At 36.9% G+C, this 15774-nt stretch overlaps 3 protein-coding genes across 3 annotated transcripts in view; 1 reads left to right on the forward strand and 2 right to left on the reverse strand.

Annotated features, from left to right (window-relative positions):
• Positions 1-2850, forward strand: part of LOC146483722 (uncharacterized) — a 232772-nt gene extending 229922 nt beyond the window's left edge. The window contains exon 13 of the transcript XR_014863827.1: positions 2616-2850. The gene's annotated coding sequence lies outside the window, so the exon portion shown is untranslated. The remainder of the gene's footprint in view (positions 1-2615) is intronic.
• LOC146483737 (uncharacterized) lies at positions 421-13552 on the reverse strand. Its single transcript, XM_085105883.1, has 13 exons — positions 13396-13552; positions 13188-13254; positions 11297-11430; positions 10649-10764; positions 8625-8730; positions 7884-7941; positions 7269-7348; positions 6674-6738; positions 5524-5602; positions 3640-3801; positions 2738-3095; positions 2043-2086; positions 421-1346 (listed from the first exon to the last, which is right to left on the reverse strand). The coding sequence occupies exons 2-13, from the start codon at positions 13240-13242 to the stop codon at positions 1263-1265; spliced, it is 1341 nt and encodes a 446-aa protein (XP_084962009.1). The 5' UTR covers positions 13243-13254; positions 13396-13552; the 3' UTR covers positions 421-1262.
• A 481-nt stretch (positions 13553-14033) lies between these two features.
• Positions 14034-15003, reverse strand: LOC146483738 (uncharacterized). Its single transcript, XM_085105564.1, has one exon. It carries the CDS (start codon positions 14700-14702, stop codon positions 14034-14036), a length of 669 nt encoding a protein of 222 aa, XP_084961690.1. The 5' UTR covers positions 14703-15003.
• Between the last annotated feature and the right edge of the window lie 771 nt (positions 15004-15774).

Genomic DNA, 15774 nt, shown 5'->3' on the forward strand with positions numbered 1-15774 from the left:
GGGGCCCAAATTAAAAGCACCCGGCGTTTATTTAAAAATCGGCAGTTTTGACCCGGCGTTTATACGAAGCCGGCGTTTAATCGGGGTCCGGCGTTTAATCGAGAAAATACGGCATTCTCACGAATTGTGGCGGATTAGATTTATAAAGAGGATGCAGTTTATGGTTAAAAAGATTACTTTATTTTAATATTTACATTTTAAAGCGATGATAACAAAACCAGGATACTTTAAAAATGATACTTCAATGATTAGAATATCCGCAAAAATTGCTATGCAATCTTCTGTTAAATAATTTTACTTCCCTTTTTTTATAACAGCTAATTAAAAACTAAGAGAATTTATACAGATAAATAAGTGTGACCAACTCCTACAAATGAATCTTGTCAAATGTAACAGAAAGATCACAAATGGGGTCCAAATGTAACAGAAAGATCACAAATGGGGTCCACAAGAGCCACCTTTTTGACTCAATGTCCTGCAAGAGTCATTTTGCTTGGTTTTCAAACAAGGACTCAGAAAACGGACCTTCCGAGGAAATTTTGGGGAGTGTTTTATGAAAAGATAATTTCTGGTCATTTTAAAATCCGAATATCTTGAAATCTTAAACTCTCTCTTCGAAACTGTCTAAAGAAAAAGTGATTTTGAATCTTTTGTTGTGCTTAGAAATGAGAAAACGTAGACTTCATTTTACTGATAATCATTGAAGCTCCTGTCTTTACTGAAAACAGTCTGCCTCGTACCCAGTTCCTTGCATTTCGTGCTCATTCAAAAGCGAAGGGCCTGGTGAGAAGGCATAAAAACAGTCGTTTTCTCTTGAAATTTACTTAATAACAACTAAAAGTGCCTACTTGAAACGTGCAAAGAGCTAAGAATGTGAATTCTCTAGCTAAATTGGCGCATCGCTCTAATTTCATTCCCCGTTTTCTCGCACACTCCAGAGCTTGCAATCGCAGACCAAGTGCGTTCATGCAACGGATCACTGAACTAAAAAAAAGATTCGGACTATTTTGAAGTGCAGCAGCCCGTAATCAGAATGAAGTTTTCCCTCGAAATTACTAAGTTTTCAAAATAAGAATTCATTCTACACCCCTTCAGAAGGGCATTAAAAAATAAACTCTAATACGAAATTCTTCCAATTTAAACAAAGAAAATGAATGAGGTTTCAGAGAGAGAATTTGTTTCAACAAGAGTTGCGTTGGATAGCTGTTATTCAATAAATTTCTAATATAATAAAATGATTGCTCTTTTGGAGTTAACCTCTTTTATGTAACTACATCGTAGTCTTCGCTGTTCGGTTTGTTTCTTGTCCATGGCGATCTTCGTAAAGGAGGTAGAGAGCTTGGTTCCTAGAACAAATATGTACAAGACATGATGGGTAATTCGCCACGAAGTATTGTGGACTGGACTACTATCAAAACAAAGGGAATGATGATTGTAAAACTTTGAAAATCTGCACTTATCCCTAAAGGAATAGGTTCAACGTGCCGTCAGTTTTCGTGTTGTATTCCTTGAAAATTAGGCCTATTCTAAGATTGAAGAGATTGAATGTTTGGTTTATAAACTGAGAGTTGACCTTTAGTTATCAACTCTGTTGATAAACCAAACATTCGTTTCCATTCCCCACCGACGCAACACCGCAGTTTCTTTAAAAACAACCCCTTATAGATAGATATCTGTTTTAAGGTCGATTATCCAATCTCGTACCCAGAGTCCTCAAGCTCTTTGGCCAGCGGTTGGTCGCCAGGAGAGACTCTGGGGTACTGGAATTTTATTACCGCAGGATTTCTGCAGTAAAACAATGCAAGCCGTTTCTGAGCTTATACAGAGCAGCCAATCAAAAAAATTTAATTTTTTTGGAATTCTCCAGAGTCTCTCCTGGCACCTACCTGCTGACCAAAAAGCCTGAGGACTCTGGGTACGAGATTGTCGATTGCCATGATTGTTAGAATGAAGCAGGCTCTGGATGTTTGTACAACCGCCTTACTGTACATTTTATAAGAGACAAAGTGTTGTCTCTGATCAAAAAATAACAATTCACATACCTCATCACCCTCTGGAATTGACGCCGATGCAAAAGCTCTGCTTCCTATGGGAAAGAAGATAAAATCGAAACAAGTTAAAAGGCGGTGAAAGCATTTCTTTTTTCTCAATTTATTTCACAGTTCTAAACACCATATTTTGTGCATGTGGCCTTGAATTCCTTTATAGGGAAATATTGTTCAGATGTTTTATTCGCTGCCTTGTGCTTCATTTGCAATAAAAACCTATGATTATATGTGGGCAAGATTCCATTTTTATCACAAAACGAAGCGCACAACAGCGATAAATATTTGAGCAACATTTCCTGAAGGAATTCAACGCCACATGCAAAAAACTCCGGTGAATCTGAGCTAAAACAACGAAAAGCGATTTGAAATGGGACATAGGTTGGTTATATACTGAGCCCGTCAAATGTCATACCCAACCAATAATTATTGGGAGTTACAAAACTCCCTCAAATAAAACGTTCTTCCAGGAGCTTTAATATAGGTGGTTTGCATTGCTGCCATGTTGATGTACAACACAAAAGAAAACTTGTTCACACAGTTTGCATAAAAATGGAAGTTAAATCCCAGAGGAGAAAAATCTTATTGTTCTTGTACATCAACATGGCCACCACGACGTCACATGTAAACCACCAACATTCAGAATTTTACAACAACAGTCTCATGGTGAGGTTTAGCACCAAACACAGTACCTGGCAAGCGCGGTGGCCCCAAGGGTTCAAGCCTTCTAGGAGACACACCACTGCTTCCTGGGAATCCATTTAATGTTGCAGGTGGAGAGTCCCACGCACTAACCCGAGGTAACTCATAACTATCCTCATCTATGGGAGCTGTTTTATTTTGTTTTCTCTTTTTCTTTTTCTTCTTTTTCTTCTTCACTTCACCGTCCTCTGGTGTACCGGTGTTATCGTTTGTGGGTGAATTTGATCTGTCTTGGAGGTCTTTCCTGTGATCTTGTTGCGAAGTATGGGTGGGTTCCTCTGGTGTTCTTGTTGTATCTTCTCTGGGTGTTTCTATCGGACTAAGAGTGCGCGGAGTTTCATTTTCATCCTGTTTGAAGAACAAAGTAAAAATACAGTTATATTTGATTACTGTTTGGGCACAAGTGCTGGAACGTCTCAACCAAACAACTAGAAATTTTTGCAAATTCATAGCTCTCTGTTTCTTGAAACGGATCCTCTACCACTGAGCTACATACTTGGAAACTCCTGTAGCTCAGTGGTAGAGCATCCGAACTAGTAATTGGAAGGTCTTAGGTTTGACTACTGATAGACTACCATAAAGAGCTTCGAGTGCTTCACCAGATTCGCTCTGACAAAGGGCTAACGCACGAAAAATGTCAGCTCTAGAATCTCCTCACGGTGTCCAAATTACCAAATCAACTTGGTTGATAAACCAAACATTTGTTTCTACTCCCCACCGATGCAGAACCACAGTTTTTTTTTCAGCAACTAAACCCCTTATCCATGTTTTGAAGAATGCTTTTGAGATGTACCTCTGATGCAATTTTAAGCAGCAAGCTCTGCAGCATTTTAGTCATTTTTAAAGGAAAACCATGGAGAAGAAATTTTCTTAAAGATTTCAAAAGCCTTACTCTTGTATCCTCGTCTCCCTCATCAATTGGTTTCATTTTTTTCTTCTTTTTCTTCTTCTTTTCCGTTGTCTCAGGTTCTGGACTGGATTCCCTCTCCTTCTTCTTTTTCTTAGGTGAGGCCTCACGCTCCGGGGTTTCTTTTCCTTTTTTCTGCTTTTTGTCCTAAATAGTTCAGAAAAAAAAAAAGATTGTCAGATGTGGTATTGTTACGTTCAGTAAAGTTGTCCTTAAGTTACAAGATCTTTTATAGGATCCTCTTAAGATCTTTATAAGAACCTTGTAAGACCCTTGACGATCCTTAAGGATCCTGACAAAGATCTTTAGAAGATCCTTGAACAGTTCTTACCATGAACCTTGTAGGTTCCTCATCATATCCTTGAGGATCCTTAAGGATCCTGACAAATATCTTTTATAGGATCCTCTCAAGATCTTTTTAAGAACCTCGTAAGACCATTGTGGGATCCTTAAGGATCCTGACAAAGATCTTTGCAAGATCCTTGAACAGTTCTTACCAAGAACCTTGTAAGATCCTCATCATATCCTTGAGGATCCCTGACAAATATCTTTTATAGGATCCTCTCAAGATCTTTTTAAGAACCTCGTAAGACCCTTGAGGATCCTTAAGGATCCTGACAAAGATCTTTGGAAGATCCTTGAACAGTTCTTACCAAGAACCTTGTAAGATCCTCATCATATCCTTGAGGATGGTTACAGGGTTAAGATATTTCAGGAGATCCTAACAAAGATCTTTGAAAGGATCCTTGAGGGGATCTTTTTTAAGATCCTGTAGGATCCTCATGAAATCTGTGAGGATCCTGCAGGATCTTTCAGAAGATCTTTGAAAGGATCCTCATCAGGATCTTCAATTACAATAGATCTTTATGGGATCCCCCAGAAATCCTCTAGTATCTGTGAGGATCCTTAAAAGATCCTTGCCTTGAAGGATCTTTACAAGACCTTTGTAGATCTTTGCAGATCTTTGAGGATCTTTGAAGATCTTTGTACTAGAAATTTGCAGATCTTTAAGGATCTTTGAAGATCTTAGAAGATCCTGCAAAGATTTTCACCAGGGCACATGGCTGAAATATCTTAACCCATTAACCAACATCACCATGCATGATCTCCTCAATACACTCCTTATTTTCTCAAGGCTCTAGTTCAGAGAACTTAATTGTTTGAACATCAAGGTAGTTTATCTTTGGTGATTTTTTCTTTTAACTTCAACACCTGTTCGCTTCGCCAAGTAGTAAATGAATATTGTAAGGAGAATAAATTAGACATTGGATACTGTTGAGGCTTCAAGGGTATTAAACATGAAGCTCTAAGGGGTCTTTCCTCTCCATTGCAGGTTTAGCACCAGGGTTTGCTTTTCAACGCCTGTGCAATGGTGTGCTGGTTCCCAGTAATACACCTGGGTGAAATATAGAGAAAATGTCGGCCAATCCTTCTTGCATGAAGGAGAAAAACTTCACAGCAGAAGACAAGGTTCAAGACAGCAACATTCACAAGTGAAGATGCTAGAGTAAAAGTCTCCTAAGTGACTTTTTTTAGTCAATTTTTCTTTTACCTCAAAACTGCCCGATTTTTCACATATGGCCTTTAATTTACTTACTTGATGTTTTTGTCGCCGATTTACATTGCGTTTTTGAGAAAAATGAAGCCAAAATATCAAAGAATCACTGAATGGGTGTATTGAAGTGAACCATTTAGTTATTTTCCTTGAAAAAGTCACATACTATCTACATGGTGCTCAACATGATTAAACAGGTGCAGAAGAGGCTATCCAATGAAAACTTTTAGCTTACACAGCTCAGGAATAGCTAGACACTGTGGCTATTCTGTGGAGATTGAGTTGCTATATGATTTAAGGTTGGTGTTTCTTACCTTGCTGACAACAACACCATCATCTGATTCTTCTGCGACCTGTTTGGCTCTCTCTGCAGCTTCCTTCTCAGCTTTTTCTCTAATAGTAGTAGAAATTAATTTTAAAAATTATTCACTTCCGAGCCGTACACTTTTATAGTCAAGTTATGTGACACTGCCTTAAGCAAGACCACAAATCTTGAAAACTTGTGTGATCATAAAAATTTAAGGTTAAGGTTTCTACAGCAGTATTCTGCTGTTCACAGTCATATACCTTTTTTAATAACATTGTCATTCATCAGATTATTAAATAAAAGTAAAGTTTTCACAATTACTGTTGAAAATTTGGAGAAGAGAATTCTTTTTAATAACATTTACTCATTTCTGATTTACAGTTCCTGAAACCAAGTGTTTTCATTTTTCAACATGTCAAAATTTTCATGATAATTTGGGAAAAAAATCAACAAACGTGAAAACAATTTTGATATCTACGATGATGGTATTTTATTTTGTTTTATAAAAATTTGTATATTTTAAATTTTCATTCATGCCAGGGCTTCCCTAAAACCACTTTGATGAGAGGAGATTTCTATGTTATCATCATCATCATCATCATCATCATTATGGTACACGTTTCACGGCAGTGGTGGTAGTACTGGAGATTTTATTCTCATCACCAGGGGCAACAAGCAAAGCTCAGACTTCATTGACTCTTCGGAGGATCCTCGCCAATCCCAGCAGAACTGTTTTTTGAAGTGCCTTTTCAAGTTATTATCATTGTTATTATTATCATCATCAATTTTAAAAAAAATCTATTCTTTTGAATTTGAGCATTGTTGACATTGTTGACAAGCTATTCAATGTGTTGTTCCAGAATTCATCCATACTACCCTTGTGAGGGTTTTTGATTTGAACCCTCCCAGCACCCCTAGCCTGTTAATGCAGACATATTTCCGGCTGTCGTTTCTCTCCGGCCAAGAGAAGCGACAGCCGGAAATACGCCTGCATTAACAGGCTAAGCACCCCCTGGAAATTCAGGTTTTGCTCCATACTTTCCATTAAAATTTTTGGCTTTTGAGATCCCTTACAATATGTTTTTCCAAAGCCCTTCCTTGAGTTGGGTCTGAATATTTTCTGAAACAACAGAATCATCTCAACACAGATGACAAACCTTGCTTCCCTGGCTTTCCGCACTCTTTCCCTTTTACGTTCTCGTTCTTCGTCTTGTGCTCTTTTCTATGATGAGCAAATGGAAAGAACAATTAGAATAATTGATTATTAATCTTACTGCTTACTACTACATGTTAATGTACAAGTGCAAAATCTTTCCACAATCTTACTTCCATATTTATAACAGACATTATTGAAACCTTTTTCTGTTATCTGTAACAGAGAGTGTCCCCAAAAGCAAAAGTTATTTTTAGTCTTTTTTTTACCAAGACATCAACTTTTGACCATATATATTTATTGTGTATCTGTAATGGTGAGCTTTCTGCTCGAGAAGAGTTGACTGAATCAGGAAACAAATTAAATAAAAGTTGGTTCAAGAATTTTTAACCAGGAGACAGTATTTCAAAGGGTAGATAACTTTATCTAGCAGGTAAATCAATATCATTCTTCACAAAATGAGTAAAATCCTGTTGGAGAGTTCAACAGGGGCAATTTTCAGAGAAAGTAGGCGGCAAATTTAGGTCAATTTGCTTTATATAGATGGCGAATTTTGCCGGTTGCCTGCTCTTATAGAAACCCCTGTATAATGTGTTCACCTGTTCAGCAGTATCCTTTTCCACTCTTCTTGACAGATTTGCATGATCCTTCGAAATTTCAGCTAAAAGCCAACGGAAACCTGCAGATATATTGCACTCAAAATGAAATGGGACAGCTTCATAGCTATTGTGTATAATCCAAAAACAGCAGCCCAAGTTACCCATTGGCATTATTTCATGTTTTAACTCAGCACTGTAAAGTGTCCTGAATTACCAGATGAGAATCCATTGCAATGTGAAGTTGGCAATGTGTAGAATTTTCCAGAATATATCTAAACCTCCCCCCCCCCCCCCCGCCCTCCACAGAAGGGATTGTAAATTCCAGGAAAAGGGAGGGGAGGGTGTCTCCATGGTCAAAAAGTTATTTGAAAAGTATAGTTTAGCTAAATTGGAATTTTCTCAGGGGTAGAGAGGTCTCCAAATAATATCCCTTCCACGGGGAGGGTATGAATATTTCTGCAACCAAACGAACAAGGCGAGGAAGGTGTTGACAATAAAAACAGACAAAACTATTGCCATAATGATAAAGACTTCACCCTTACAGAGCATAAACATTTAATTGCGATTTCACTCATCAAGGTCTTTTAAAAACATTCTTGTTAAAAGATTTCTCACCTTTCTTGATTTGCTTGTCTATTTTATTTCCTTTACCAAGCACTGCTGTACAGCAAAACTGAAATTTAAACAGCAAAACTTAATTAGATCAAATAAAATTAAAAAGTCATCTCACAAATAATTTCCAACATCATGCAGGCAGATTGTACCTGCATTCCCTATCAGTTGTCTTTGTAAAAATCACTACTTTTATTTGAATTTAATTTACATTTCCTTAAAATTGTGAATCAGATTTCTTTAAATTTAACCTTTTTAAACATGTAAATTCAAGAAGGAGAATCTATTTCATTTTCCTTCAATCCATTCACTGACTGTGAATTGTTTTAATTTGAATTTAATTTACATTTCCTTAAGAGTGAATCAGATCTCTTTAAATTTCACCTTTTTAAACAGTCATGTTGTACTAAATTCAAGGAGGAGAATCTATTCATTTTCCTTCAATCCATGTCATTCGCTATAACTGATTGAATTGTGCTGTTCTAGCTTCCTCGCAACCAAAATACACAATCATCAAGTTAAGCCCCCCAAGTGATGAACATCTAATTTCTGCTTTCAATGTCACTACTTGATCAAAAATGTAAGTCAGGAGAATAAAGGAAATCATCACCAAAGATAAAATTCCTTGATTTTAAGAAAATTCTCCCAACTGGTACCACAAGAAACATTTACAGAATAGTAAGGAGACTATACAGGTTGATATTGGAACTTAAAGGGTTCAAACAAACTCAGAAACATACTTACCACTTCACAAGGGCACTTGTATCTTTCAGTAAGATTGTCCACATCAAGTTGTCTGCGTAACTCATTTTCACTTAATGCTCCATCGCAGTCCTGTTTATTTCCAAGTCTGAATAATAACAGAAAAAAAAAGATTTAGAATAAGAATGATTAATTTAGGAAGTTGGCTCATATGAAAGTCTTGAAGAATTTAACACTCTTTTTAACAATTGACTTTTCTCTGTCAAAGCTGTGATATTTTGCTTATTTAATATTAATTAATAATAGTTTTATATTTTACTACATGTATGACCCTCTGGCTTGGGAGAATCCCTGTGTTATTGACATTAAATAAATTACTTTACAGTCGAACCTCGATTATCCAGACTTCGATTATCCTGACTTTTTTCTCTGGTCCCAATTTTTTCATGAATATTAATTAGTTGAGATGTTTTGAACTTAAAGTGACTTTGCAAAAAGCCCAATAATCCTTTCAAAAGACTGTTAAAACAGCATATTATCCTGTGCGCTTTTCAAAATTCGCAAGCGCAACGAGACAAAGAAATATTCTGATGCGTTCAGCTGATATCTGATTGGCTCAATTGTTTTTTGGTCAAGGGAATTTCATGCCTGATTAGTTCCTTCCGCGTGGGTTATGTAAACACACAAGTGATCGATTGTAAAGTCAAATCAAAAATGTCTACGAAGCGAAAGCGAGCCGTTCTATCGATTAAAGATAAGCAGATAATTATTTCACGTTTGGATAAAGGAGAAAAAGGAACAAATTTAGCTCAAGAATTTGGCATCAGAAAGCAGCAGATCTCTGACATACGGAAGAACAAAGACGAGATCCTAAAATTTACTGACAGCATCGAGACAAGCGAAGGATTAAAATAAAAGTCCCTGAAGCTGGCCGATGATGAGCAGTTGAATAAAGCCCTGTACGCCTAGTTTATTCAACAAAGATCTACTGGGAAACCGATTTCATATTTAAAGTCATGTTTTCTTTGCTGTAACCTTTTGTTTACATTTCTATCTCATTAATATTCAAATTTTCGATTATCCGGACTCTCGATTATCCGGACTATTTACCGCGGTCCGGACGAGTCCGGATAATCGAGGTTCGACTGTACTTTTTTCCAATTAGCCCAAAGAAGCCTAAAATTCACATCCCAATAGTGACTATTCCACCCCTCCATCCAAACAAATAAATATTAAATAAATAAATAAATAAATAAATAAATAAATAAACTACATGTAAACTGCATTCAGTCTGACCCATGGGCATACAGTATAATTTCAGACTTTTACAGACTGCCAGACTTTCCATGAACTGCTGCACATTATTCTGGGAGCTTCCAGTTCAGGAAAATTCCACTAACAATAATCCTTCCAGGATTTCCAGAATCCAACCTCATCCTCAGGGTCCTTGAAAATTCAAAATGGCAGGTGACCCAGTGGCCAGGACACACCATAAAAGAATTGTGGCGTATTTTGTGATGTGATACGCTTGATTTTTGTCTTCATATTTACACTTTTTCTAATTTGATCCTGAAAAAAGAGTAACGAAGACGAAAATCAAGTATGTCAGATCACAAAACATGTACCAGGGTTTTCATTGTCCACCATTTTGAATTTCATGGGGACTTTGACAAAGACATAGTCCGTGCTGTTTTTTGGACATAAAATTCAAGGAGTAATCAAGGAGTATTCAAGCACTAAAAACTGAGTTTTCAAGGAGTATTCAAAGCAAGTTTACTTTGTCTTGCACTATGTTTCGAAATGTTTTCATTGGTCAATAGCAACTTTAAAAAAGCTCCCCCGGATATAATCTGTCCCCAATTTTGAAAAAAATTCAAGGAGTTTTCATTATTTTCAAGCACTTTCAACAAAAATTTTCTTTTTAAGGGCTTTCCAAGCATCCTTGAAATCTAAAATTAAATCCCAGGGCTTTTCAAGGACTTCAAAGAGTAGCACGAACCCTGTAAAGAGGTTGTCCAGAACCTGTACAAACCGTGTACACCACAAAATAAACATGATAATCTTACATGAGCAAAGGTTTTCCTGCCACACGAGGTTGCATCTCTGTTTCATGAAGGGCTTTCTTGCTCTCTTCCAGTCTGTCTGCATCACTAGCATCCACAACAAACACTATCCCATACGACTAAAGGGAAAAAATATTTAAACAACATTAGTAAAACATTGCTAAAAAGGTCAAACCAGTGCCATAAAGGGAGAGGATTTTTGCAACCACACATTAGTTTGGACCCTTTTGTTCCAAATTATCAGCATAGCTTGTTATCATAACCAAACCTAATGAATCAACTATAACCAGTTTTAAATTGGTCATATGACAAAATACTTATGGTATTGACTGAGTTAGGTTGGGCCAGAAAAGAAAATATTTCACAGGAGGTCATGGTGTACTTATTCATTGCCAAGAAGAATTTACAATTACAGTGCAACTACTATTTACCAGGATTGTTTAAAACTCAGGTCAATCAGATCACAGTATATTATGATATGAACAGTGGATAATTCCAAAATTTTGGGTTTTAACTGTCATTTTCCATCTACTCGTGATTGGTTCAATCGGCTTTGGTTGAAATTCAATGTTCTTGTCCAGCAATCTGATTGGCCAGTTTTGTTTAAGTGACGCTGGTAACAGTAGTCGCACTATGACACAGTGTACTAACCTCTGCATAATAATTTTTCCATATGGAACGAATTCTTGCCCCACCACCAACATCAAAGAGAGTGACATGAAATCTGTACAGCGAGAAGGAGGAGTTTAAAAACCCAACCGTTGGAGTTATTCCTTCAGTGGAATCTGTACAAAGGAAAAAAAAAATTAAAAAAGTCAATCAGCCAATAATTATCATCTTCATAAGATTTTAATTACTTAACCACATAACTAACTGTTCAATTTACCACGTTAGACCGTATAATTCTGTGGACCAATAATATTTATTGTTCCGTTGATACATCTCTTATGATCACAAAAGAACCTTCATAACAGAGTTTATCTGTTAGAGAAATAGCACCAAAATCTGGCAAACCATGACATGAGCAAGATTACAGATTTGGTGCCCACATAGGGTAGCGCTAGCACAACCCAAAAACCGGTACTGAAAAAACATCAGTTGACTACTACACAGACTTACCGAGTCATACAAAACTTACGTGTTACAATATCCTTATAGTTTTCTTTAGCATCAGTGTCTTTTGACTTATTTTTATTTCAACTTAAGCCCTACAGGGTTGTCAAAGTACAGTACATTTCATAAAAATGCATATAAGTTTTGGTGTGTACTTATCACCATATATTTACATTTTTAAGTTGTGCTGTATTTTGATGAGCCCATAGGGCAAGTCATTAAAAAAACTACAAGTAGTGATGCAGGCATATTCGGAAAAAGGAAATCTGAGTTCTCCCAACAGCAGTTGAACCAGTGACCTTCGGATTACGTAAGTCTAGACAAGTTTGGATGATGTACTTCTGTTATCTATCATTAATTTTGTTCCCCCGACTTAAAATGTAACATTACATTTCTTTCATATATAGAATTATTTCTCCCTAAACCTTTTAAAAAATCAATTATAGGTACCATAGAAAACTGTGAGAGAAAGTGAAATGGGAGGAACATACATGCCTTAGGAAAACAGCATTTTTTTAAAAAAGAAATATACAAATAACAGCCAAAGTAGTTTTTACTGTATGAATTTCACAAATGGTACCAAGTGAAGTTGGATAATAAATAGAGAATATTACATGGCGGCGCAGAAATATGAATTTTATTTTTGAGTGGTAAAAACAAGTAAAAAAAGTAAAATATTGTTTCTAACACAAGAAAATAAAATTCATATCTTCAAGCCACTGTGTAATTTTCCTCTTATTATACAGACAAATCTCTCGCTCACCATTTTTCACCGATTGTTTGCACAAACAACTGTGAAAAAGGGGGAAATTATGTCATCGATATCCTCACTAGTGAGGATATGGAAAATACGCCACACAGGTCCCGGAGGTAGTTTCTTATGAATTTTAAGAGTGGCGTGTTTTCCAGTATTTCACTCCTGTCTATAAAATAAATAATGATACAAAACACAAAAGATACATTTTTTCTTTTGCTTTTTATGACATGTAGTTGTTTTTTTCTATTACTCTTTTACAATCAAACAGCAATATTTCTTGACAAGATGATTCCTCGCGGATTACCATAAGCTTGTTGGTCTCTTTTCATAATTCTGATCCCACACAAGGCAAGTATAATGCTGAGTATTTTTGTTTAGCCGGATTTGACTCGTGGGATTTCTCAAAATCCATCTCACAGGGAGTAATAACCTGAACAGATGATAGACGGAAGTCTTTCGACAGCTCTGTTTTCTACTAAATTATATTTAAAGATGCCCATCGGCAGTAATATTTTTCTTCATAAGATTTATTTGTGTACTTAGAATGCGTATGTAGATGGCAGCTGCTTTATCTTCGAACGTTGAACATAATAACCCTTAAGTTTGACTTCGGTGACGGGCTATCTCAGCTTTTGAGAAGCATATATTACTACACTAAATTAATTTACGAACCTCCCGTTAAATCGGCAACTGTTGATGTTTTTCCCGCATTATCCAAGCCAACCATTAAAAGAGTAACCTTCCTGTAAAAAGAGCATAGATTGGAATAAATCGCAGGGTAAATTGATTATTCACAAACTGCCAACAATAAGCTTGTTGTCAACCAACATTTCGACAGCCATCATTAAAACTTACACAACACAGATCAAACACAACACACTTACTTCCATGGCTCCCTTCTCCTTTTTACCCAAGTAAAACAGTTAGCCATAAGACTAATCATCCCTAGCAAGGTATTTGCCTTGACGTTACTCTAATCGATGAGTAATAGCGGATACATAACAAAATACTGAGCGATCCGGAGTTCATCTTGCGATTTTGTAGCTTTCTCAAAGACTCGTCACGTGACTAATGATTGGAAGAGTTTTGTTCCCCTGACAACGGCAATGACCCCGCGGCCGCGTCATACTGATCTCCAGTCTTCTTCCTCTTCCTGTTGATGAGGGCGGTCGGCGACACATTTATAGCATAAAGCACGCACAAGATAAATGATAAACTATGAATAAAAGTGAATACTCAATAGCCAGTGGGCTCCGTTTTATTTAATAATCCGTTTGATTGTCCGTTTCATTTAAAATTTTCTTACGCGAGCGCGACCTCAGTGGGTTTCTTTTAAACATCCAACTTTTTTCCTTTTCGTCTTTTTAATAATAATGACAATCTTTAATGAGGAAACTTTTTCACTAAAAAGTGGTTTACAAAAAGGACCTCGAAAATTAAAAATTAAAAATTTGCAATGAATAAAAATGCTAAAAGATGCTACTAAAAACTAATGTATCTTATGAATAATACAACTGCTTAAATCAATGAATTAAAAATCTGACGCTTCAAAATATTTACATTATCAGAGGCTCGTATAGTTTTGTCCAGCGAGTTAAAATCACTTACAGCATGATAGCCAGTTCTTTGTTTACCCCAGTTTCTTTTAATGGATGGAATTTTGAGGTTTGCTTTATTTCTTGTGTTGTAACTATGCTGTTCTTGCTGAGTGACTAATGTTAATTCGTGATACGTGAGACCATTAAGACATTTATATACGTGTACGCATCGGCGCTGGAAGCGCCTTTTTTCTAGTGTTAACCACTTCAGTGTAGTTAACGCATCAGACGCAGAGGAATACAGTGGTCGAACTAATATTATTTTAGCCGCCTTATTTTGAAGCACTTGCAAACTAGACATTAAAGTTACATTATGTTTGTCTCCCCAAACTAAATCAGCATACTCGAATAAGGGCATAAAAAAAAGGACGCGCGCCTTAAACGGTAACAAATGCTTAATGCGTCTAAGTAGGCCAAGCCTTTGATTAACTTTCCCTGCCATGTATTCGACATGATTTGTCCACGAAAAATCAGACGATATTAAGATTCCAAGATATTTAAAACAAGTAACATTGTTTATACAATGATCAAAGATTGAAACAGTTAGAGCTATTTTCCTCTGTAACTTCTTGTTACTGCCTATAAGCATGCATTTGGTTTTGTCCAGATTCAGTGTTAACTTATGTTCATTCAGCCATTTCGCCACAGCCAGGAGGTCTTGGTTGAGCTTTTCAGTCAGCTCCTGAGAGGAAGACCCATAGCAGTAGATCACCGTGTCATCTGCATAAAGTGATGCTTGACAGGCATCTAGAACGCTTGGCAAATCGTTAATGTAGATGACAAATAGCAGAGGACCCAGAATACTTCCCTGAGGGACCCCATGGGTAACTGGCAATTCATCAGACAACTCATTCCCACAACATGTACGCTGTTTCCTGTCAGTAATGTAAGAGCGGAACCACTAAAGCGAGTTCTCACATAAACCAATTTTGGAAAGCTTGCGTAACAAAATCCGATGGTCCCGCAGTGTCGAAAGCCTTGGTTAAATCCAAAAACACGGCCCCACACAGTTTACCTTGTTCCATGTTCAATAAGACTTCATCAGCAAATGATGTCAAAGCAGATTCAGTAGAGAGCCCCTGCCTGAATCCAAACTGTTTCCTTGTGAGAAGGTTGTTAATAACCAGGTACTGGTTTACGGCCGTGAGGGTCAGTTTTGCCCTCTCTATCTTTTATTATCTCAATTGTCTCACTGATCCCGGTCTGTAAAAGATCCGGTATCTCTCAACGTCTTGCCGCTGTGGTCTTCGCTAGTTTTAGCCGTGTGTATCATGGTAGCTCATGGTAACAAATTTTAGTTTGACTTGCCCCCAATTAGTAGAAAGAGTTCTTCCTTCAGCTAAAATCAGCTATAAAGTTTTATCTGACACAGAAATAAATCCAGTGCCAAAGGAAAAAGTAAGTCAACGTGTAAAAGCAAGATGTTGTTCTTGGGGAGAGGTATTTGACTGTCAAATAGGGTAGGGCATTTGAGCCAGCCCGAAGGCGGAAATGTGAGTTCATGTGCAAACACAGGACACCCAAGCTCGCGTCACTAGAGATGGTGTGTTATAATTGATCACTAGTGGGACTATGACGTTTGATTGCAAACGGTATTGGGTTACAGGTAGCCGTTGAGAATTTAAACGCGTTATAAGACTTTGTATGGGAAATGAAATATT

This window comes from Pavona decussata, unplaced genomic scaffold, assembly GCF_977016875.1.
Source record: "Pavona decussata unplaced genomic scaffold, jaPavDecu1.1 SCAFFOLD_38, whole genome shotgun sequence".
Lineage (NCBI taxonomy): Eukaryota > Metazoa > Cnidaria > Anthozoa > Scleractinia > Agariciidae > Pavona > Pavona decussata.

Coding starts and splice junctions, on each gene's coding strand:
- LOC146483737 (XM_085105883.1), bottom strand. CDS start 13,242: ATGGTTGGCTTGGATAATGCGGGAAAAACATCAACAGTTGCCGATTTA. Junction 7,942..8,624: donor ACAAGTGCCCTTGTGAAGTG/GTAAGTATGTTT, acceptor TTTAAATTTCAG/TTTTGCTGTACAGCAGTGCT. Junction 2,087..2,737: donor GGGGCCACCGCGCTTGCCAG/GTACTGTGTTTG, acceptor TCTTTCCCATAG/GAAGCAGAGCTTTTGCATCG.
- LOC146483738 (XM_085105564.1), bottom strand. CDS start 14,702: ATGCTTATAGGCAGTAACAAGAAGTTACAGAGGAAAATAGCTCTAACT.